We start from the raw sequence: 26,527 nt of genomic DNA, 5'->3' as shown, positions 1-26,527 counted from the left end.
TATAATTGAACGCAAAACTGGGAAATTATGTTACAGTTCTATGTACAGTTCTACACATACTGTATGTAGTTAATTATTAAAATATGTTTCATGTCAAGCTTTCCCGCATTTTATGTATGTAGCTTCTGATGTGTATCGTCCACACAATAAATAGAATGATCCATTAATAAATGATATAACCTAATATACTGGAGTTGTGCATTTGTAAAATGTAAAACTATTGTTTCTCTAAACAACTCAGAAATCATAAGTAGAGCCAGTCTTAATTTGCTCTAATTCTAATCCAGCAGTTGAGGGTCATATTCTGTGTCCTTTAAACATCACCAAGCCACAGGCCAGACAGAGAGTTATGAGAGGTCCCATGGAGAAAAGAAAAGCACAACGTCGGAAAGACAGCAAAGGCCTGTGAGTTAATGACAAAACAAATCTGCTTCTGCTCATACATCTTTATGTTCACATCTGGCCCCCCAGCCATTACTTAAAGCCTCAACTTTAAGGTTTCAATCTTTCATCTCAGCAACAAAGAATCAAGTTGAGAATTAAAAATCAATGCCGCTGCAAGACGACTGTGCAATGAGGTCGGAGATGGCAGGGGAAGAGAAGACATCTGTCTAATGTTGCTTTGCTTTTCTTCCACGAACATCAGGGATCTGTCTCCCGAGCCTTGTTATAGTCAAGTCAGTGTGAGAAGCCAATGCGCTCTGAAGTGTCACATCAATTGAATGGCACACAAAGACCAAAGACCAAATATCCATGGAGTCAATTCAATCAACAAAGCATAAGCACCGTTTTTAGGCTTTTTTTGTTGTTGTTCTGAAAACAAAAGTAGCATGACATGCTAAGGGAATGTTGCGTGAATGCTAAAGGTATTGTATTATCCTCTATGGTGTGTGTGCCTTTGGCATGTCCTTTTTAACTGATGGCTTTGCTAAAGTGCTGTGAAAAGAAACATTGGCCTGTTCTGCCTTTGATTCATTACTAGTGTGGGAGGAATTTGCATAGCAGGCAGACTAAGGGTAAAGCACTGTTCTCGTTAGCCGGGTGGCTGGATACTTCATCATTATCATCAAGACGGTATATTTGGTTCCAGCCTCTCTATCTGAGCATAAACTCTTTGTGCAAAGGGTGTAAACAACACAACTTCTTGAACTAATAGGGCCATGCATTTCTAGAAAAATACCAGTTATTCTATCAATAGCTGAGTGATTAGCGGTCACTCAACAGCAATGTTAGGGTGACAGGCTTGCTGTGGTCATTCTGAGGACAATCTATGTTATGGAGGACATGCTGAATAGTGTTGATCAATACTAAGTCTGAAAAAGCCGCATCGGTCTGCTGTGTGTGTGTGTGTGTGTGTGTGTGTGTGGCGTATAAGCTACATATTTAGCAACATAGACTACAACCTCCTCCTGGTGCTGCTTTCAGTCATGTCACCGTGTCCTTGAGAGTGTCACCTCTCTTTGCATGGGTGATATTACGTGTGCACACATGTATGTGATGGATATCAGTTTATGTGGGATTATATAAACAGCTTCCGTAGCGATTTTGCGCCATGAATAATTCAGCATCAAATAAACAAAGCACAATTTCATGGCACATGGGACAAATTGATGAGGGGAGAGAAGCTTGAGTTCTGTCCTGAAATGACAAAAACCTGACGAGCACAAAAGTGAACCATCCATCCATCCATTCATCCGACTGAAGGCAAAAGTACGGTATTGTTGCACCCTGAAGTTGACTTTGTATCCCCGGGCATATCTATATTTCCAAATGCACTATAAAATACCTATCTAGCTCAACTTGACCACATTTGAGAGAAAATTGGTTACGGCGGTATGAAAGTACTTGCAGCAGAGTGAAAAAACTAAAGAAAAAACAAGACTGAGATGGAGACTAAAAGTGTTTCTTCTTGCTTGAGTCTTAAATCCACCATGGGGAACTGCTGGAGTGTGACAGTAGGCTTAAAGCAGGCAGTGTGTCGATAAATCCCAAACGCATTTATTTCCTGCAGGAATAGGAAAGCAAACCTCGCGTTGTCCCCTGTAGAACAAGTCAAAATGATTTATTTAAATAATTATTAGTCATTATTTTATTTATATATTAATGGCCTCTCAAGGATCATAAATGTTTATTTCTACTTGATTCCTAGAGGGATTAGAGGCATTCTTTAAAATGTAATCTTTTTTTGATATCTTTTCTTCTTGTGAATTGAAAAGAAAAGTGACGTGTCTCAGGAGAAGATTCATCAAAATAGTGACACATTAAAAATCTGTCAATTTTGGATTGTGTCAAGGGAGTTTTTATGAAGACAATCAATACACATTTTCTAAACCCCAAAACCACCATTTTTTTCTGCAAAAAACAAATGTATTTGAGCATGAAATATTTTGGTTTATTTTGTTGTAAAATTCAATGATTTCCCTCTATGTGCTGGCTATTACCTTTTAATTTTGCTATTAGCTAAGAATGGAGGTTTGTAATATTTTGTTGACTTCTTAAATTCCAAACCAGCACTTTTGGCCCCGCCCCTCCTATAAAAACTAGCACCCATCGATTACTATTTTTTCTACTGCGAGTAGGTTGGATTGAAAAAATAGTGAATAAAAAGATTCAGCCCATAAACAAGTTGTTTTTTGAATCATTTTTGTCCTAAGAAGAGCAAACTACCTTTGAATTTCTGGTTTAAGTTACATTACCATTCCAGTTAGGCATAAAATAAGGGTGTATGCGTGTGCGTGTGTGTGTGTGAGAAAAAAAGAAAAAAAAGCTGGATGTGCAGCCCCGGCTGCTCTGGTGCAGAGGGTCACTGTGAGTGAAGATGGATATACAGTATGGATGACCATGGATCAATGTAGTTTCTCATGCACTGCTCCATTCTGTGTTTTTCTCTCCATGTTTTGACCGTCAAAGTCTCGTGTCATGTTGATGTCAGGCCAGAGTCAGCTGATCAAATGCATATTTTGCACAGTAGTGATCACTGATGGCACAATGGTCACATATGAGAGTGTGCGTGACACAGCGCTGCTCAGACCTACTGGATGATGGTCAATAGATCATCTTCAAATAAAGCAGACTGATTGACAGACTTCCAGCATTAACTCAGATCAATGGTAGATCAATAGGATGGTTTCTGTTTCAGGGACTAATCAGATCAAAGTTACAGGTCCCGGCGGAGCACCCACATTAAATTAAAGTTGTTTTTCTGTTTTATTTTATTTGTTTATTTAGTTTTCTAAATGTTTGTACAGCAGACAGGGAAGTCCATCTGCCTCAAATGTAACTTCCTCAAAAGTCAGTGTGCTTGTGCGGACTGACGTCTCCACATTAAACGAGCCAAAAGCTCATTTAAAAGGGGGGCGGTCTGCAACAGTTCTGCTCGTGCACTAATGATTGCTGCAATCTTAGTTAATTCCTCGCAACAGGTGAGGAAATTGTCACTAAAGGATTTAGGGAAGCAACTGAATTACCCCCCTTTATTTCAGATGTTAGTGAATCCGCCCCATAGTTTGCTAGAGTGCCTCTCCACTGCTCAATCACTCTCTCATCAGATATTATCTCTCGCTTGGTGCGCAATGAAGTAGGCAGTGAGTAGAGGGAGTGAGAGGAGGTTTCACAGCAGTTTGGAAACTGTCTCAGGGCCAGAGTTATCTTGGAACCAAAAACCTATGAATGAGCGCATAGAATGAAGAATCCTAAAAGTCGAGGACACAACTGCCCACAGATGCACTTCCTCTGTGCAGCCAATCCAAAACAATCCCATGTGTGTTTGCTGAACTCATTGGGCAGAATTTTCTTGTCCTGTAATGATTTCTAAATAGGGCGTTGTTGCCTAGGGATGAATTTAATTGCCACACACCGGCTGGTGATGGTAATGTGAGCAGACAAATGAAGAGCAAGAGGCTGATGGAGAGAAAGAAGAGAGCTACTCACTTGTTTTAGAGACTCACTTTGACATAGTAAGGGCATGATTGGGGGTCACAGAGTGGTCAGCATGGTTCAATTAAATATTTACTGCACCAACTTGAACCAGCTAATGTTGGACGATGGCTCGCCTGCCATTCCGTCTCTCTCCCTTACACATTGTTTAAAATCTGATTAGTTGTGAGGTCTGTCCTACATGGACTTAGTTGACTCATGGGCTGTGTTCTAAATGTCACACTCCGTACTATGCACTTGATACTCAATGAGTATATACTGTCTACTATATACTATAAGTATGGTTAGGATGATTTGGATGATGAGTGTTCCCACTGAAGTATACTTCCAAGTTTCCCATCATGTATTTCAAACCTACAATGACAAAACACGGAAACACACTGAGGCTAAATATATCATGTTATTAATATATATAAATGTTGATTATCCACCTTTGAAAGTTCTGAAAACATTTTAAGCAATCAAGTAGAAAATCAACATGTGGTCATTTGATCCATAAAACTTGGGAAAACACATTTCATAGCGACATTTTGGAGATTTTCGGAGACCCGACATTGTGCTACTGACAACTCTTCAAAACAAGAGCCCTATTTACAAAATGGTTTAACAAAAAGGAAGACAAGAAGAGATGCTTTTGTTTTGAGGAGAAGCAGTAAGCTGCCAATTGCAGGCACCCGGGGAGCAGTTGGCTTGGACTTGCTCAACATCCCACAGTGATGCCGGGGGAGATTCGAACCAGTGACCCTCCGATTACAAGCCTGCTTTTTTAACCACTAGGCCATGCATACTTCCGGGTATTTCTCGCGTACTCAATCTTTGTATACTAATGTGAATGCACTACATACTCATTTTGACGTAAGACCTACTATGAGTAGCAGGTTAGTATGCAATTTCGACCACAGCCATGGACTTCATCCACTGAAACGTCAGCACTATCTGGGGGTGGATGAAGGCCCCTTAGGAGTTAACGCAAACTTCATCCGCCAGGTCCACCATTTTGTCGGGTCACAGATTTTGTCAATACCTGTCTACGACTTTGGGCTTAAATGACAGCCACCGTCTCATCAACCAGTTACTCAACCAAACCTTTTGTATTATATACGATCTTCTGAGAGAGCTTGAAAATAAAATTCATGACAGGTACCCTTTTAAATGCAGATGAAAATGTTTATATCAACAAGAAATATACATATTAAAAAGGTCATTTAAAAAAATAAAATAAAATATATATAACAATATCCTTCATTGCACTATGAATGGGTGAGCGTACATTTTGTTTGGGAAGCTTCCCATGCTTTATTAGGATAAATAGCTTTGTCTATCATGTAAATCATTTAAGGGCTCAGGCTGGCAAACAGATCCCCGTCACGTCAAACCAGATGAACACAAATGAGTCCCCCAGAGGAGATATTTTATGGGGAGGAGTGTCCTTGTGACACTCATCATGAAGGACATCTTGAGGGTAAAGACGTTTTATGGTTGACAGCCGGAAAGCATGGTTCTCTAATGCATGCAACATGGGGCAAGACTAGAGCTACATTTACATATACAAAATGGAAACCTCGATCGAAAACAGCAAGGAAATGTAGCATGTCTTTATCATGACATGTAGTAAATAAAATACATTTACATATGAACAGGTAATCTATCATTTCCCTTGCGGCTCCTTGTCAATAACCCTCTTCTGTCAGTCTCAGTATGTCTTTCCTTCTGACAATGCCATCCACTTACCTCTATAAATGGATGCACCCAAACTGATACCACGCTTAGGAAAGCATTAGATAACCACTGGTTGTCAACAGCGATGAAGCTTTCAGTATCATTTCACCTCCGAGGTGACGGGTACCACACACACTAAATCACTGTACTGTACCAGGAGGTAATTATACTGCTGCTGTAAATCTTCTTGATGGCCTGGCAACTTAGATCATCTTCTCACATGCTAGCACGAACATGGACTTCATATGCACGCTCGCAGTACCAAGGCAAGTAGGCATGCAGGGTAACCGCTGTGGGCTCAGGTGGCCAGTTGTTTAACACATGGGTCATAGCACTCAACTTCCTGTGCATGACTGAATTATAAGCAGACCACATGCACCAAAAACAATTATCTATTTGGAAGCTTGCATGCTATTTAGCATAGATTAGATGTTAAAGACCTGGGATGTAGGGGTTTCAGATTGTGGGCTTGTGCGCAAGGGTTTTTTTTGGCCGGGCTACCGGACTTAAAAAACTTCTTCTTCTTCTTCACACTAGTTAAAATTGCTACTCCTTTGTTATTTGTTAACGGATCGGGCTGAAAATTGGTACGTATAATCTATGGATGTGTACGATTTGGAGCAAAAGTCGATGTCTCATTTATTACAACCAATATATAAATGGGGCCCATTACCCCGTACGTGTCACGGGGGCGCCAATTTCAAATGACGACTCCTCCCTTAGTTCTCGTTAGAGTATTCATACGAAACTGCATTCCAATCTATGAATGAATTTGATGAGACGCTCGGAGCCCTTTTTTTGAAATGGGGCCAGTTGTTTTCCCATTTATCTATGAGTCAAATATAGCGACAGTTTATGGTACCGAATCATTGACACATACCAATATATGAATGAGTTCCATTATTCCGTATGTGACACGGGGGTGCCAGAGGGCCACCGGGGGCCCCATTTATCAAAAGACAACTCTTACGTTAATGCTCGCTGAGTGAAGCGGTAATTTGACATTGATATTCTATGAGCGGATGTCAAGAGCCTCTCGGAGACCTTTTTTTACTTGGTGGAACCGAGTCATTTGACTGAATTCTCGGGAACGTGGTACGTGCTATTTGGCGTGGAGACGTCCCGCGGGCCCGGCCGTAGTTCTTCTGAACTTCTTTGATTAGACAGATGTTAATCTTGAACATTGTCATGTATAAATTGTGTTTTGAAAAAAGCCTGAATCCATCCATCCAGCAATGCTTTTACTTTATCAAGAACTTGTCTGCAACTGTTAGTTTATTAGAATAAGTAACCACTTTCCAGGTTAATGCCAGTCTTTCTTTTTCCCAAATATTGAGTAAGTCATTTAGTCAAGATAATGTATTCAATTCTAAGTGTATTTTGACTGTTACCGTGGTAGCATGAGGCAGTAAAACCGGCAAGGGAATCGTAGAGAAATAAAACTGTTGCTTCTACCTTCGTTATTAATGGCTGCTTATGCTAGACTTAAATAAAAAAAAAAAAAAAAAACCATCCAAATGGGAATTAATGGTGGGGTACTGACAGACAGACTGACACCCTTTCCACCAATCACAGAGCTGATGATGATGGATGTTTTCTGTAGGTCATAACTCACAGGAAAGGATAGGGCTTCATGTATTCTTGAAACCATTAATCATCTATACCCAAGTCCATTGTTAAATACAGTTAATGCTTTAATCCTACATAGCAGTACACAATAGATAATGTGATCATTGTACCCCTGTTTATAATTGTCTGATAGTTAGTAGGATTAAATTAGGTCTATGCAATATCGTAACAGTTAATAAAAATGTGAAGTATTAGTGAAGGAAAATAAACTAAATGTGGCGGATAATGAAACACCCAGTCACTGAAAACACATACATAATGAATATTAAAACAAAAACATATTTCCAAAGTTTAAAAAACAAATAAATGTCCATAAGCCTCAAATGGATGTGAAAGAACAATGCAGCTCATTTAGAAACGCTGAGAGTTAGGCTCAACACACAGTGTACACTTATTTTAATGTCAAATACTTCTTCCTGTGTAAAGGGTTTGGTTATATGTAACCTCGCGAAAACATAACCTTACATAATCTTGTTATTTTCAATAAACTAAGATATTAATATCTCATTGATTTTGAAACACAAATATATTCTATGACTAATCAGAACATATACGGTATTATTAGGCTGGATGGGTCTTTAAACCTTTAAAAGTATGGTGTAAACCAATGGTTCTTAAACTTTCTCTTATTTCTCATTCCCATGTACCCCTTTGTCAGAATACAGCAAGTGTAATGATGAATGAATAAGCGATAACACACATTTTAAAGGATTTCATTTTGTAAACAGGTGGAGTGAAACAGTATTTAGTATCTCCTGATTATTTCTATAGTTTTGACCATTTCTGGTCATCTCCCGCCTGGCGTGGAAGCAAGACTGACCATTGATTTTCATGTTCAAACAAGATAATTTTCACGACCATTATTATGATTATCAATTTAACTAAAAAAAAAAAAAAAAAATCAACACAAAGCCACATATTTTTAGTGCTTTCATTTTTTTTCTACACTCTCACCCCCTGTAGTGCCATTGTGTACTCCTAGGGGTACACGCACTACCATTTGAGAAACACTGGTGTAAACCATCATGTATGTGTGCATGCATAGTAGTTGTGTTGAAATGGTGCCAGCTGGCACTAAAATATCATTGTTGCTGAAATGAGAATGCTAATGTTCCAAAGAAAAAAATAAAACAAGTTCCCAGAAACCTGACTGATGCTTCCATAAAATGTCACACTTGTCAAAGAGATTTGCATGGTTGGAGTTCAAGATGAGAACAGATCTAAATCATCACACAAGAGAAAGTCCAGCACATAAATGCATGTAAGAGCCAAACCAGAGGGGACTGAGTCACATGACCTCGGGCACAGGTGCACATGGGGATGCCTGTCTATTTTCTGCAGTAAATCGATCACATGAATTCATTGGAGCTTGACTGGGAGTCAGTGGGCCAGAGAGTGATATAGACTGTGAGAGCGTATGTGTGTCTGTGTGGTGTGGTAATATATCTCTGGATTCCATTATCATTGAATTGCTCTACGAGCACTTTAGAGCCGCAAGAGCCCACTGAGACATTATGTAGCTCTCAGGCTTTTTGTCATCCATTCGTCTACACACACCGACCATGCACTCACACTTATTCTTGTTCTCTCCACTTCTTTTCACAGACACAGACACACACACACGTATCTCCAATGGCGGGTTTGCACATGTGGATCTCTGGAGGTTTGCTAATTTGGCTCATTGGTGCCTTAACTGGAGCTCCTTTGCTTCACTTCATCTCCTCAACTGCTGCTCCTAACTTTGGCTCTGAAAGATCCCACTCATTAGTCATTACTCATTGACTGTTGTCTCCTAACATTCCAACTTTCATATAGTGCTGACAGTGTCAAAGACTTGTTTATTTACAAGACAAAAATGATGTGTGAAGGTATTTTAATGAACACAATGATAAATACAGTAACCAAATATGAGTTAATCACCTCTCCAGTGTGTCCTTTAATACGTATTTTATTTTATTTGTTAGTTTATTTGGAGAGGACAGTGCACATTAATGAACATCATGACTTCATAACTTTGTGCAAATGGGCCAGATTCAGCCATGAGCTACTTTCCATCCGTAGTCCTCATACATTTAAGACAATGACAATAAACGATACAGACATGGACATAGTATGCACACGGACGTGTAAAAAATATATACATTATTTACAACCAACCCAAGCAAATTCTTATTGAAAAAAAAACAAAAATAAAAAAAAAAAACATTTATATATATTTTTTAATACATTTATAAAAATATATGTTGGCAGTGTTGGAGAAATAACTTTTTTACATTAACTAGTTCAAAGTTCAGTTTATACATTTAAAAAAAAAACTAGTTCAAGTCATAGTTCTAAGTACATTGTTCTTTATTTTATTTATTTATTTAAAAAAAAAAATTAATAATGTTGCTGCAAAATATTTACCTCAGAATCCAGGCATTTTCCCACATTGAACTAAAACACCGTGCTTGTATGAACTAAAATTAAATTTTGATGTGAACTGTTTCCAGGTTTGGAAAATCATTGCACCTTTATGATTATTCTCCTTTTTCTGTTTTAATTATTTATTAGTTTAATAATTGAGGACTGAATGGCTACCGTTGAGGTTTGCCGTTGACTTTGACACCCAGCGAGCAAAAATTACACAAAAACGTACAATTTTTGTCGCTTGGATCATCACTGACCGTACAGAGATGCCCGATTGATTGTGGAGACTGAATCTGAGGTAGAGCTACTGATGCTACAGTCTGGGGTTGCCAGATTTGGTGATTAAAGCCAGTTTTTGCGCTTACGTTAGCAGTCATGAGGCATAAATACCGTACATTCAGTTCACGTTCGCCGTTCATGAACGATTGTTCTGGCTGTATGTGGGTGGCAATATATTATTCTGATTTATTGGACAGGACAGAGTTATGTATCACATAGTTGCGGTTCATGTTTTTTTTTTTTTTGCTAGGCCTTATCAAGTTGTCAAGTTTGCTGTTGCATAAAGCAACAGAAGGTTGCTTCAGGCTTTCAAATGTAACACTTTAAAGGTACAGTTTTTGTACCTTTGAGACGTGTCAAGGAGGGCTTATTTAAGGTCTGATAAACTATAGTAACCAAGAGTTTGGTGAACATATTCACTGTTGTTTTTTATCCTATATTTACACAGAGTAGATGATATGTACATATGGAAATCATCAGGTATCTTTTAAAACATTTGTTTAAATAAAAGTACAAAATTGCTTGGCTTGGTCTTAAAGCTGCTGAAGACAAAAACAAGCAAAAAAAAGATTCTGTTTTCATCAACACCCTTATTGACATTTTTGGAAAAGTTTCTGAATCTGCTGAGCATGAGAATAACAAGGGTGGCATGTAGAAAAGTTGACGCAGATATTTTATGATTGTAGGATGTATTATCTCACTTAAATCTGAATATTAGCTAATGACATTATGGGAGCTTGAAAAAAATATGCAGTTGTATGGAATTCAAACTGATTTAAAGGGATGTCTGTACTTGGTAATCGATATAAGTGACACATGCCTGTGTGTGTGTGTGTGTGTGTGTGTGTGTGTGGGAGGGGGGTAGAGGGGCGTCTTCCTTGAGAATAAAGAGGCTCAGTGCTGATCTCGCTCAGTGTGAGAGCCATAAAGCTTGAGCACAGAATACTAATTTCGCTGTCACAGTCTCTCTGAGCAGATCGCGACTTCCTCGCTTAGACAGATGTATATAAAACACACAGTCTTACTCATTTTGCAGAAAAGGAAAAAAAAAATAATAGGTTGGCTAGAAACGAGACATGCAATTACTCTTTATCACCATAGTGTGTGTTCGCACATGGGTTATTTCCCCTGTCCCTGTCTGTGTTTGGGCAGAGTTAAGGGTTATCAAAACACCTGTTTGCACTGTACACTTGCAGGGTGAAAATAAAACACCTTGCACCTGAACACTAAAGAAACACGCATGACAACACACACACACACAAACACACACACCTCTCTCCGCTCTAATTACCAAGAAACATTGTATTCTACAAGGGAAGGATGAGCCAACTGTGTGTGTAGCCTAAATATGTGTGTTTGTAAGTGATGGACCACTGGATGCTGCTCAATGCTAGGGTGATCTAGTCCCATGAGTCCTCATTAAATCCAACTTTCTTTAAGCTTTCCTTCACCAAGACATAATAAGTGCATCAGTGTTTTGAGCATGTTAAAATATTAAAGGTCCGATATCATGCAAAATCCACTTTTTTGAGCTTTCAACCTTGTTACAATCTTAATTCCTTATCAAAAACATCAAAAAGTGTTATTGAGCTTCCTTCCTGCATCTCTGAGCACACAGTGAACGTACACGCCCACTCTCTCAAGGCTAAAGGCATGCGAGCTACATACACAAAATATGTTCTCAGCATTTAACCCCTCCCTGATGAGCAGTGGGCAGCAACAGTGTAGAACCAAGGTAGCAGTTCCATTTTTAGTATCCGTTATATCGCTTTTGACTTGATCTGACGTGTTTGTGACACAATGTGACACAGTGGTTGGACAAAACAAATAATAATCACCTTAAATGCACTATTCTTGTAGTTAATAGAGATGAGTAAGAGAAGAAAGTGACTTAGCAGCTTAACCCTCCGGTGTTTGAAGCAGCTGAATTACTCCGCTGCTGCTGTGATAAACAGCGCTGAGACGGACTCACTATCACAATAGCCGCTTAAATATCCATGTGTTTTACTGTAATGTGCAGCTTTTTGGCTGAAAACAACAACAGTACGTGGATAGCAAAAAGAAAATGGATTTGGTGATCAATGATCTGCCTCGCAAGAGTGAGGCATGAAGTCAGCATCTACAGACACCCACTCATGAATATGCATAAGTAGGCTCCAAAACAGCCCGTTTTAGAACTGCTCAGAAAGTGATTTTTCAGAGGGCTAAAACTCTGGAAAACACGTGAGTTTTGGAAAATAAACCTCAAATACTATGTTGTTGGGGTTCTTAGAACAAATGAAGATGATTGAAAAATAGCATGATGTAGGACCTTTAAATCAATAGAAGCCCTAAAAGGAGGGCATTAGAAAGGGCTTCTTGTCACAATCTGGACATGTTTTGTAATTATGTTTAGTGCCTACGTTAAGTCTTTGTGTGCGCCACACTGAGTTAAGTTGTTTCTGTCATTCATGTTGACTGTTGGTAATGGATTCACGTTTGTTTCTAAATACCCTGTGTTGTCTGTATGTGTCTGATGAATCCAACGAGACAGGTTTAGAGTTGAAAAGACACCAGCAGGTGGCGCTGTAGAACCAGCAAAACATCCACATTATGCTACAAAAGTTGTTCTGGATACTGTATCTACAACACCTGCTGGATTATCTCTAAAATATCACTGGTACTGACATTGTCTATCACAAGGGTTACCAACCTTTCTGAAACGGCGAGCTACTTCAAAGCTATAGTAAACTGTCCAAAGGGCTACCAGTTTATAAAACACTTATCAAATACTACGTTTTCACTTTAAGTTTCAAAATGCAACAATTTATTTCTCCTTATTTGTGTAATTGTTTCATGTTCCTTATGTTTTAGAGGAAATCATCATCTTCCTATTTTACTAGCCACTAATAACTTTAAATACTCGTAAAACGTGTAACATGTCTGTACTTTGTACCATTTAACTATTATTTTTCAGAATATCCACTTTGCGTCTTTCACCCATTCACAACCCATATACTAAATATGTGACCCTTAAAAATATGTCACAATATTTCAGAGGATTTTATTTAGTTTTATTTTAAGATGGTTAATAAATACAAAAACTTTAGTACAGCAGTGTTTAACTATCATCTGTATTTATCTTTGTGCGTTTGAAGCCTGGCAAGTAAATCCAATTTTAGATGGAGCTCACTGGTGACGAGAACTCCAGAACAGGCCTCGGGGCACCTCACATGGACCATGCAGGCTACCTGGTGCCCGCGGGCACCATGTTGGTGACCCCTGGTCTATCAGTTCGTCAAATTTCATTTAAATTTGTTCAGAACTTTTGGAAACATCCTGCTAACAAACATCCATAAAACAGACGGACGGATGGGCAAACGGTGAAAACATGACCTCCTTGGCGGAGGTAATAAGTGGTTGCATTCAACTGCAATCCTTCATCAGGGTTCCCATGGATCCTTAAAAAGTATTAAAAGGCATTCAATTCAATAATCTCAAAATGGCCTTAATTGTCATTAAAACAGCTTAAATCAATGCTTCAATAGTCTTAGATTTGAACAAAAAAGTATGTTTTTTTTATTTTTTTTATTGTAAATAGTCAATAAATGGTAACATTTGTTAAAAATATATATATAATTTTCTGTAAAATCATGCCCGACAGTGGAACCAACTACATAACAGTAACATGGTTACAATGGGGCTGTAGCAACTTTTAACAACATGGGGAAAAAAACATTTTTATAAAAATTGCCTTTCCAACAAATGTCTTTTTTAAGTGATTTATTTATTCATTTATTTTAGTTTTTCCATAAAATTCTGGCTATTTTAGTAGTCATTTTGTGTATTTTGAGTGATTTTGATTATTTTAATCTGTTTTTTTTTGTCAATTTTACTGTTATTTTGTGTACTTTTATGTTTACTTTGGGGGCCGCCAGTCGCACATCTGCACTAGACACTGGAAAAAAAAATTACCTTCATTTTATGTAAGTGATGTGGCATTTTTTTTTTTTTTTTCTCAATTGTGTTTACTGTGAAGTCGGTCTTAAATTTTATTTCAAATGGTATTAAAAAGTCCTAAATTTAATTTGACTGGAGCTGTAGGAACCCTGTTCATGATTGTTTCATTATTTTAATGATCATCACTGAACCAATTTCTACATCCAAAAGTAAAGACAGCATGCTTAGCCATAGCACAGGATGAAAATAACATGGTCAAAATAACAACGATTAGATGTTAAGATTTTCCACCAAGCACAAGAAAGAGGATTCACGTATTTTACATTTTCATGCTATTGCTGACTAATTATAGCAACTCAATTGACAACCACTGTTATATTAACAAACTGGCAAATGAGCCAACGTTTTTACAAGACCTGTGAATTGCTGATTAAGGTTGCAAACAATTGCCAGCCTCAGATTCTGTTCTCCAGGCACAATTCCAAAAAAGCTAATATCTTTGCTAGTTTGCCACAGGAGGATATGAATAGATATGCCACGACTACAATAGATCTGCTTGAGTAGACTTTTTTTTTTTTTTTTTTTTAAAGACTGGAGAAGACACTAGGTAACATTTCCATCTGAATATAAATGAAGCAGAAGTAGCACATTTTATTGGAAAAGGGTGAGCACTGACACTGGTTAAAACTTATATCGTTAGTGGTATGAAGAAGATGCTTGAGCATATTTCCCTCACCGATCAGTTAAAAATACATTACCAGATGATAAAACCACGCATTGGAAGTCACAGTTTGTATTTGCACATAAGCACATACAGTAGAAGCTATAGAAAGTGGATATAGACAGTGAACTACTTTGAGCTAATTTTAACCAAACCACTCATTTCATGCTCAAAAGGAATGACTCACTTTCTATCAATACATTTATTAATCTTCTAAAGCGACTCTATCCTTTCTAAACGTCTTACGGTACTTTATAGCTACACATTGGAACAAAAGTCTCCCACGCACATTCCCACCTATAATCAATCGACAATCATCAAATAACCTGATGTAAACAGTTTGTCCTTGAAGAGCAGGAGAAAAATCAAAACAGGCTGAGAAAAACAACAAAGCCAGAGAGAGAAAACAGATATAGACCACGTTTACGTGGGAGCTTTAATTCCTCTTTAAAGTGGAATAAATGTTAATTCCTCTTTAACCTGACCTTGTAAACAGTTGATTCCTAATGTTAATTTAATTCCAAATTAAACTTAAATTGAAATTAAGTGACTGGTTTATTCTGATTTTAATTCCAAATTAAATCATTCCTCTTTCTTGTAAACACTTAACTTGGTTGAAGCAGTTTGAAGTTCATTTGGATCATTTGGCGCTTGTGCGACTTGCGGCGATGACGCGCTGGTGACGACAAAAACCAAGATGGCGGCCTTAAAAAAACATTGATATAATGAAAAGAGTGGATGGACGGAAGCATAAACATGCAGACTTTCACACGGACACACACGGACTTATTAAACACACACGGACCTCGGTAAACGAGGCAAACAAAACAGGCTTCACCGGACGGCTGGCACTAGGACCCGGAGGTGGAGTAAATGCGTCCCCGTACTGCATGTACAGGCTGTAATATCACCAACTTTATCATTTTACCTGTTGTTAGAGCAACTATTGTCCTGGATTCCCCAGGTAGTGATGTGATTTGCTCTGAAGAATCCCAGTCAAAACAGGCATATATGATATGGCAGGAAACCGGACACCAACGGGAGGAGTCTAAGGCTTTAGGCTTAGAACAAAGAAACTTCCGGGTTCACAAGTTAATCAACATTCCAACAGCTGAGCTACAGAGATAACTGACTGGGGTGGTAAACCCCATATGTTTAAAGCCATCTGTTGAAATCTTATACTCAGCTTGAAGTGAAAAGTTATATTGCATAGAATGAACAACATTTGTAGGAGGATCAAGGTAGTTGACAATGGGTTATATGAATGAAAATATTAATTATGATAAAAACAACATTCTGTTGGTTCTTGAATTATCTGAAGAGTGGCATTGGACAGACAATATTTGCAATCTAGATTTCTGCTGGAACCATTTCAATAATCCTTCTTTTGTGACTTTTCAAACAAGTACATATTCTTTGTTCTCATCTGAGAGGGAAACAAACAGCTGGTATTATTCCGACATCCTGAGTGACCTCTGGTTTGGGTTCTGGGGGTAATAAAATCTGCAGGGGGTCAGAGCCCAATGTTTGAAAACCTAGCATGTAAACATTGACTGATTGTTTCCTTTTGATCGTAATGTAACAGAGAGGTGATAACAGGAACGAACCTGTTCTTGGATTCTACTGTTCCTCTGTTTGGCCAGGAAGGGGAAAGGGTCCCTCCTTGGTGCACATTTGCACTTCACAGAGGGAGACAGATCTTCTGACCTCAATGCTGAGACTAGTATCTCAGTCAAAGTTCAACTGAGATGATTTATTTCCTACACATGTGAAGCAGTCAATACACCTCACTATCTTTACCAGGGAGAAAATATTTATTCCCGGTGATTGTTTTCAGGAGTTTTACTGGGCTTTTACCGGTGATTTGCTCCTATCTCCGTTCCGCTCCGTGGCCCAAACTGAAACACTGTGTTATTGTCGAGCTGCTGCTTCAAAACTACAATCAAAATAAAGATGAAAACAGTTCTCATGTGTGGTCGTCTGTGTTACAGCTGACAATAAAAGGTTTGCTGTGTGTTTCTCCTGATAGATGTGATAAGTCAATCAGAGCCTTCCCAACCCCCAGACCTAAAGCGGAATTATCTAAAGCCGAAGAAACTGGTTTTCCATGTAAATCTCAGTTCGGGAATTACTATTTCCATTTAAACACGAAGCAGAACACTTTCATTCTGAATGATTTAATTCAGAATAACTAATTCAGAATTTTAAAAAAGCATCATGTAACCGTGGCCATAGAGTCCCTAAAAGCCCTGTCCGACCCTGACAATGCTAACCTGAAACCTACTATTTGAGTGTTTCTGCTGTCCATAATCCTTTTGAAAATGGATCGCTGAAAAAAGGGGGTACTTTAACATAAAACAAATAATACATAGTGGATTTATGCAAAAGGCTGTTTATAGGCCTTGTTTACTCCATAGCTTGAGCTAATGTAGAATGTGTCAAGGTGGCATTGAGCTTTATTGCTAAACAAAGTGTGGCATTCGACTGCCTGACTCGTGTTTGAAGATTTGGGTTTCTTCAAAATGAGAGGTTTGTGGATCCATTCCTAGACTATACCTGCTGATATGTTGAAGAGTATTGGGCATGAATGCGTTTTTTCTTCTTTAGGAATTCAAGCAATTTGCCTTCTCCTTCTGATCGACATTTTTCCACTGAACTTCCATGATTGTCCACTTTGTTCTGTCTTTGTATTTTTTGTGTTCTGCTGTTTTTAACCTGTTTTCTACCGTTTTTAAACTTGTTTTCTGTACGGTGACCTTGGGTACCTTGAAAGGCGCCTCATAAATAAAATGTATTATTATTATTATAAGCAACAAAACACTGACTATTGGATTGGACCACACAAGCGAGTATTAGCACCCCACATGCATTAATTAAAGTTGACTGAACATTTCCCTCTTATTGGACTATTCAGTTTATCCAGCCATCAAAAACTGGAACAAACTCACCACACATTTACATTTTTACTGGCATACAATTTTTTTGAGAAACAAAATTCCCTTGACTTTAAATACAGCCTATCCCACCCAATAATGTTTAATGCATGGCTGGTTATTTGTACATGTGTTACAGAACTGTTGCAGGAAAGCTGATGATGGACAGGAAGAACCAGAGGATTTGAGTTTGTTTTTTTTTAATTTGATATAGAGAGACATTGGCAAGGGTTCAGATTGCCTGTTGATGTGCATGATGTTGTGATTTCATCCAGTTTTCAAAACTTGCATCATGAGCTAGAAAGTTAATGTAACACCAAGAACTTGGACTTACGACTAAGGACAACAAATCCAAAAGTCAGAGGTGTTGGAAGTTGGAAGTACAGCTGTAGTTATGTAAGTTTTTTGTTAAATGAAATGTCTTGTTAGTTTTGTGACTTATTAAATAAATAAAAAATAAAATAAATAAATAAAATAAAATGTGATAAAGATTTTCAAATAAGGCAAGCAAAGAAATCTGACAACCACTCATTTAGTAGTGATTTTTGTTTCAGAATCTTTGAATAATCGATTAATAAAGCATGCATTTGTATATTAAAAAAGCGAATATTTTAAGTTGATAAGTGTTACAGACAGTGAAAATTAGACATTAATTATAGAGGTTTTTACTTTGTCAGTTTAAGAAGCGCCTCCGATTTTACATAATCATGGAAAATAGACAAAAATTCACAGATTTGACACTAACAGCCCTATGACACAGAATATACCCTCACCTAGATGTTTTGAGAGAATATCACACATTTCAATTCCATTTTTCTATTTGAGATTCCTTGAAACCGCATTGTAGCTCTTGATCTTGCAATATTTGAGCGTACTTCATTTTGTCCTGCACTTCAGTAGCCTAGAAATATTTCATTATTTTGGGAGATGTAGTTTCTATGTACAGTATATACATCAAATTAGGGAAATCCATTGAAATTGACATGAAACGGAAATGGATACTCTGAAACAGAATTTTGGAAAATGTTAAACAAACATTTGATGGGCTGCAGTTGTTGGTCGTCCCTTAATCTCTTAATCCCTAAACCAATGTTAAACTGGCACTGCACCTCAATACAACAAAAAACAAAGACAGACAGTAAACCAGTAAAGGCAAATACAAAACACATCAGGTTTAAAACTGAAAAAAAAAAAAAAACAACATATGCTGCATTCTTCACTGTCTTCAACGTTCTTCGGTGTATATCAGGAAAGACAAAGCTTCTAAGTTTCTTAGGTTTTTCATTGTTGTTGTTTTTTTTCTGCTTTTCTTCTATTACAAACCAAGTCAGATCAGATAGAAGTAAAGACCAAGTAGCAGCAAATTACAATTGCAATTTACAATCATGTGTTTGGATGTTTCTTTGATAGTTTGGTTACAGAAGGATTTGTCTTAACAAATAATATGTATAGAAATAAAGGCTGGCCCACTGATGTTCATTAATGGCTGACCAGAGTGATTCTCTAAGATCAAACATACCAACAAGGTCTTTTGGCTCATCATTTTAAGAATCAAAACAGTGTACATGATTTCTGAAAAAAGTGATAATAGTTTGTCCACTGATTTCAACGACAGAACAAGCCAAGGTATGTTGGTAAAGGTTAACGCTTCTATCCACCCACACCATATAAAGTCATCTATTTCTTCTTTTTTCTGTGGTTGTTTTTTGAATAAAAGCCCATGAAGATTAAATAAAATTCCTGTTAGCGAGGTAGGAGTCTCCCTCGAGCTGTTAAAATGTTGTCAAAGACAAGTTGAGTATTCAGAAAGAATAACTGAGCTTTAATTGGGACCTTTCAGATTAAAACTGTACCAATAGCCATCCAATTTAAGTCTAGCACTCAACAACTTACAATATTTCTGTGTCCATCTGTATGTCTCGTTTCATTGGTTCTATTTGATTAGAATACAACAAATATTTTAACAGCAGCAATAAAGTCAAACAATTGAAGCAAGGCTGTAGAGTAGACTTAACATCTGGTTAGTTTTCTCTTAAAACAGCACCCATCTCTGTAGCTCACAGGCACACAAACGGAGTCGGTCAGGCTCACACACAAGCATTGCATAGTTAATGTGTTTCGTATGTGAAGGGTTTGTCTGCGTCATGTTCAGTTAAGTGAAGTGTGAGTGACAATGCATGTACTGTAGTTTTGTGCATTGGTGTCAAATGTGATCTAGGCATGACATTTTGAACAAATAGCACGCAAACACAGGGTATACTGTATGTTCAAAGATCAAACTGCTTGGTCTTTTTATGTATTGTTAAAGTAAAAACCAAAAGGCTGCAAGCCAAACAACTGGCTTAATATGGGGTTTAGGAAAATCACTGCAAAACAGGGACAGTATTAAGACTCAAGTTTTCTTTTTCTATTCATCACAGCATAAGCAATTATATGTTATTTGAGCAGCCAAGATCATTTCAGGTAATGAGATCAGAACAATGGAAGAACACAAACACCATCACCCTTACCTTGCCGGACATCTCTGGGAGCTATAGCGATAGCATCGTTGGAGTGCAGTTCAGTAACGCAGCAATCATCAGGAAGAAAAGATCCATTGCTGGAGCTGTGTGGTGTCTCAGGGAGCAGCGGAATAGACGGTGCCATGATGTTGTGATTTGGACAAATACAGCCCGTCTGGGTCATCCCACAACCGTCCCCATCAGAGGCATCTGCGTTTCCATCGTGGTGTGAGCGCAAACACTCCTCGAACCATCGGCAGAGCACACCACAGGTGAACTGGCTGGAGTTTTCATTGTTTATAAGTAGCACTTCTACAAGTCTCTCCTCCAGCAACTCTTTACTGACCTGAGGCTCATCTTCTGCTGGATGTCTGGTTAGACACACTTGAACAAAGTTCTTATCAAACTGTAGGAAAGAGTAAGGTCCATCGGAATTGAATTGACTGCCACAAAGATCAATGACCTCCTGATCCCGAGCAGTGGCTGTCTGTATATTAGGGTGGCAACTTTGATTGGACTGGTAGTGGTCAAGAGAAAGGAGCATTGGATAGTGTTTCTGACAGATGACAGGATGGCGGGTAAAACGTACATAGAGGGAGTACTTGGTAGGATCCGGGTTTTCCAGGGACCAGGAACACTCTGGAGCCCTGGAGGGAAAGAGCTCCCTTAGGGAGAAAGAGCCATAGAGCACCCCAGCGACGAGACTGGAGCATGGTGGGGAAATGGGCAAAGGGGGGTGGCCCTCTACCCCGTTGGTGGGATCACCACTGGCAGCCCCGTGGGCAGCCTCAGCCAGGGCAGAGAGAGGAGATAGTGCAAGGGCAGAGACGGCAGCCAGGGCCCCAGCCACAGCCAGGAGAGAGGACAGCACAGACAGGCACACCCCACCAGCAGTGTTCATCCTATGACATTCGTCCTGTGGGGGGCGAGACGTGGGGGAGGGGAGAGAGAGCATGTTGAAAATTACAATCTTACATTAGAATCAACACATTTATTATTTTCGACATACTCTATCATCCAAACAATAGAATGATGTCTTCCTTGCCTCGACCTGTATCACATCAAACTTATTTCAGCTGTTTTCTTCAAGTTCCTCGAACACACACAGCACACACACACACACACACACAAGCACCGTCAAAAACACATCCCTGCTGGGCTCGATTAAATGGGTTGATGTTTCGGCCGTTGAGACATGCTCCGTGGGGCCTGCTACCCCTTTCCTTTCCTACTACACATAGACATGCTCACAACCTAGACATCTTTGCCTGCTGAGCCCTAGCCTTAGGCTCTGGAAAAATATTACCATCATAGACACATAGATGCTAACTGCCTGGGATTGACTGATGGAAAATATAGACATACCATTCTGTGACAAAAGTCCCCTACATACTGTATACCGGCTACTTAGCATTCTGAATAAAGTACTTAGATACCCTCCATGCTACATGCCCTCACTGTGTCTGCCCTATCAGAGAGCCTTTTAAGTGATGCTGTTTAAAACCTATAGTTAGAAGAGTGTGTGGGAAAGGTGACATTTCAACACCACTTAAATCCACTGCATAGTATAACACTGCCTTTGGGTTTCACATATTATAATATGTACCATTTGTTTTCCGCCAAATTATAATGGTATGGGTTAAGATGGAGCTCCAACAAACAACTGTTTAGCTTACTATCAGGCCTGGTGACACTGTTAGCATCGCCTACCAATCTCTGTGTCTTTGTCCAGATGGGTTTACTTGATTTTGTAAAAAATATAGCTGAAATAGATTCCAGAAAAGCTTGACATCGATTAGGATGAACAGGCACAACAATTGTGATTATTCCAAAACTCACTTTTGTGTGTGTGTGTGTGTGTGTGTGGAAAAATACTAAAATAACCAAACGTGATAATATTTATGTATGGCGCTTAATAACTTTTCCTCAGACTCATCCTAGACCAGACTTACAATCATTATGCAGGGCCTAATGTATCTTAAGTGGCCAGAGCAGACCAAAAAGAAAACAGTGTGTGCCGGTAGTTCTTCTGAAAGTTATTGTGTCTGACTTAGCATCTCATTCCATTTCATTAGTTTGACACAAATACATTATTTAACCTCCCACTCTGGCTTGTCCAAGTGACTGTGATGCTAACAAGCGCAAACTGCCAAAATCTACAAGCCCTTTGGCCTGGATTTATGTCAAGTGCAACACCCATGTTGAGAAAGACCCCATCATGATTCTCACATCTGCTACTACTTTTATACAGCTATCAGATGTATCAACAAATTGTATGTCCATGTCAGTCCTTACATCACTTAAAAAAGTAAAAATAATAATATAAAATTGGCATTAATCATGCTGTCTGCCTGCATCAAAAGCACCGCAGCAAAACATCCATAATTATAAAATAGTTGTTTATTACTCGCATCAAACAGTATGCAGGTTTAATATTGATGTTGCTGTAAATATCAATAAAAATCTAAGCTATGTTGTTTTGGGCAGCACATTAGTCAAGTAACCCTGGTTTCTGGTTCCCATGCAGACTATCTAAGACTTTTCTGTACTATTTCTGCACTTTATACTATCCATAATGAAAGCATGACTATAATTATTAAAAAAAAATACTGTACATGCACAATACCATATTTTTGACATTTTCACATGGAAAATTTAACATATAATGAGTTGTGAGTGAGATGGCAGGATAGTATCAGTGACACATGTTTAACAAAAACCCGAGTACCTTTCGTTCTTTGGTTATTCCGTTTTGAAAACCAAAACAAAATAACAAATAAACAGTGTGGTTTACTGTTTTACTGACTTAAAACCAGAACAAAAATACAGAAAAAAACAAACAAGCAGCATTTTTTGTTTTGAAATGAAATATTGTTCTATTTGTGAGATATTTGGATATTTACAGGGAAACAACCCATAACTCACATACCCATAACAAATAACATTATTCTATGCTTCTACATTTTTGTTCAGATTGAAGTAGGATCCTTAGTGGTTACAGATGACATGACATTTTGGAAATATATTATACTGAGTGACAATAAGTCATGTTTTAAATACAGAAATCTGTAGTCCCCCCCCAAAAAAAATGGAGATATACATCAAATATAAATCCAATTCTACATAGGGAAGGCTAAAAAAGCAGAAATAATTGAACTAATATATGGACATCAACTGCAGTAAGTTTGGTGATAAACATTAGGCCAAAGATACACTTGTTTTTGTGCAAAAAAGTTAAGGCGGAAGCCTACTTTGCCATGTCAAAGTTTTTAAAAAAAGTGCTCAGATGTGTGTAGTGGCAGTATCTATCTGACGACACGATGTGGATTTATCAAAATATAGAGTTTTATGCACATTGGAGCAACTTTTGATAAGAAACAACATTGCTGACTTTTTCCACTGTGTTTTTTCTGATTTTGTGGCATTGTTTTGGCACGTAACATACCCGACCTGTATATCAGTGGATTCAGTTTGGCCTGTAGTTTCACGTAGGTTCTTTTGATAGAGCTCCATGTTTATTTTGTGACTCACAACAGCGGAAAAAGGCTGAGTTTGCCGAGTTGTTGACTTTTCCCTCTTTGAACATAAAGGCCTGGTGTGTGTGCTGTGGGTTGAGTACAGTTTTAGCTGAAATTCTTATGATTACGGAGAGGTATAGACTGTGTGACTTCATTCATTCTTTACAACATTTAGACCCATGAGAGTCACGGAAGCTGGAGCTGCCCCCGCAGGCGGGTCTTTTCAGGTTGAAGAGGTTAAGAAATACAAAGCCGCTGTGCACATGGAGTTAACCTTGGCTATTTCCAGGCTGAGATTCTTTAAACATATTAGTAGTACTGTACTTTCCTGTATTAGCCAGCCAACATGCAACTTTTTTTCCTCTTCATGCAACCAATCAGGATTTAAATCCTTCTGACCTCACCGTGTCAAGAGAAGACCTCACAAGTCGAATAAATCAAGAGGTACATGCACCCATAGCTCTGAGGTGTTAATGAGTAAAGGCAAAGGTGTGCTAAAAAGGCAACATAGATATCATGGAGCTAAAAAGGATGACTGAGGTAAAATTCCCATTTAACCTCAACTCATTCCGTGCCACTTAATTCAGCACTTCAGTTTAGACATTTTTTCACACAGTCCAATGTACAGTTTGATATAGTGTCACATTCAAGGACAGTTCTCTCTGATCCACCGTTTCTTGTGATGCCTATAAATCTCGAAGTAAGAGGACATCGGAAGGTCTTTGTCGCCAATGCACGCATCAGTGTGAGGAATTGTCGGGAATAAGAAGGTGCATTTTCATAATATATTGGATTTGCAAATTTAGGTAAAGAAAAAATAAAAAGCCATGTAGGGTTTCAGACAGACTTTGAAAAAAAAAAAAAAAGAAACATTACAATGAAAAAAAACCTGCCAGCTAGATTTCACTGCACTTTCTCACAAAAAAAAAAACATGACCTGGAGCATCTTTAATCATTGTATAAAATGAGATGGCTGTGGCAGCTAAGAGATGTAACCATAGCAACAATAGGACTGACGTAATATCAGTCCTTTATCAGATCAATGTTGCTGTACGCACAATCCCCACCAATGGGTTCGACTTAAAAACTCTACATTAGAGGATGTTTCTTTTTTTTTTTCCTACAGAGCCAAGTCTGGTCTGCAGAGTTAAACGAATGCATGGCACGGTTTGGCGTAAAGAAGGTTAATGTAGCGTGTTGCGAAATATGCTCAAGGACATCATGCTGTCTGGCATATGATGGGGTTATAGACTGTCACTTTAACACGCTCGCCTACATTAAAATAAATACAGCATGAGATATAACATCCATACACACTGCGGCACAGCCGGTCACACGTCCTGTTAGCAATATGTCATTGAACTGTTAAATGCACATATTCACTGTTGACCCCTCCGTTTTTATTATATTCATCCATTATAGAAAAGAAAATCACAACCTACTGTATGTACGACAGTAGTTCCAGTTTCTTTAAATATTTGATAAGAAGTAATACCATATCGCTTACAGACAGATAGAAACTTAACTTAAGTCATGCACAGGAAAAACAAATGTACAAACATTTTACGGATGAAAAGAAGTCAGAACTGTAAATGTTTTGGGGACAATGAACAGTGAATATTCATGCAACCACAGTCTGTGCAAGAAAAGACCCTAAAGTGCTGTGTTCATAAGGCCGTTCTGTCCCTCTCTACTCTACGACAGCACTTTACTGTGGGCAAGCATAAATATTCATTAGCTTTGATGTCTTTCTTTCCTCCTCCACCTTGACATTAACATTATCACCGAGGTGGGAAAATACATAGTTTTCTATCTATCTCTCTCTCTCATAGTGTCTCTTTCCTCATTCTCTCCTCTTGGCCCACTCTTCATTCTTTAATGCGGTGAAGCGACAATCTGACACATCAGAGTTTTATCGTTACTGCTAAACTAATGCAGGACAGAACTCTGCCAAACCCCATTTTTACAACATCACTGCGGGTAAAGTGTCATTGTCCTTGTTTCAAATACATTTCACCAAATATATCACATAGTCTCGTTAAATATAAGGCTTTTATGATCTGTTGCACACAAAGACTAACTTTTTTGGAAGAGAAACTTTAATGCAACTTTTTTTTTACCTTTACTGCATTACATTTAATACATTTTATTTCCTGTTTGTGGACACAGTTTTCCCATGGTCATACTAGTGTCAATTTGAATTTAAGTGAAATTCCATTGGTCAAGTAAGGCCTTTAATTTTCTAGAATTTAATTCACTTCCAAAAAATTTATTTTCTTCTTTTCGTTTTTCTTGCTGAAATTAACCAGCTACAAAACAGCTAAGATACATATGAAACATACAATACCCGAACACTCATAAGTTTTAGGGCAATACCACATATTTACATGATATGTTCCCCCTTAAACATGATGTGGTTGAATGAATTATCACTAAATTATTGAGTAAAAGAAAAAAAAAAAGAAAAAATCTAAACTAAATGTTTTGGGACACATTTTCACAATATTTTTCCCAGTAAATCAGGTTGCTGAGAGTGTAGCAAAATCTCACACAGGGTAATCTTGTAAGATTTCAACGTGATAAATAAATCAATAATATTGATTAAAAAAAATAGTATTCAATTAACCCCATCATACCCTGTGATGGACTGGCGCCCTGTCCAGGGTGTATAAACAGTATCCCCGCCTAAAAAAGCTTAAAGCTACTGTCTGGAGTTTCTGAGAAAAGTCTCGATGTCCCGCCCTAAACAGCCTCACCTCCTCCCCCTGCCTCTACCAATCTACCAGAAGCCACGCCTCTACTTTTTTGCACGCGCATCGCTGAACACAACAAGGTCGCATTGATATAGGTTTATGGGTCAGGTAAGAGCCAAAATCATATTTACATGTTTGCTGTTGTGACGCGTGGCCTTGTTTCCGTGCACAGTTCCGCAATCACTTTGAT

The 26,527-nt window shown here is 38.3% G+C and overlaps 1 protein-coding gene across 5 annotated transcripts in view; it reads right to left on the bottom strand.

Moving 5' to 3' along the window:
* adgrb2 (adhesion G protein-coupled receptor B2) overlaps nucleotides 1–26,527 on the bottom strand; it is a 271,609-nt gene that overhangs the window by 162,516 nt on the left and 82,566 nt on the right. For all 5 annotated transcript variants that reach the window (XM_028461068.1, XM_028461072.1, XM_028461069.1 and 2 more), the window contains exon 2: nucleotides 20,076–20,982. In XM_028461068.1, coding sequence (XP_028316869.1) covers nucleotides 20,076–20,967 — 892 coding nt within the window. In that variant the 5' untranslated portion in view covers nucleotides 20,968–20,982. The remainder of the gene's footprint in view (nucleotides 1–20,075; nucleotides 20,983–26,527) is intronic.

The sequence above is a fragment of the Gouania willdenowi genome, chromosome 11 (assembly GCF_900634775.1).
Source record: "Gouania willdenowi chromosome 11, fGouWil2.1, whole genome shotgun sequence".
In the NCBI taxonomy this organism is placed as follows: domain Eukaryota; kingdom Metazoa; phylum Chordata; class Actinopteri; order Blenniiformes; family Gobiesocidae; genus Gouania; species Gouania willdenowi.
This window is presented reverse-complemented; position numbering and strand designations above follow the sequence as displayed.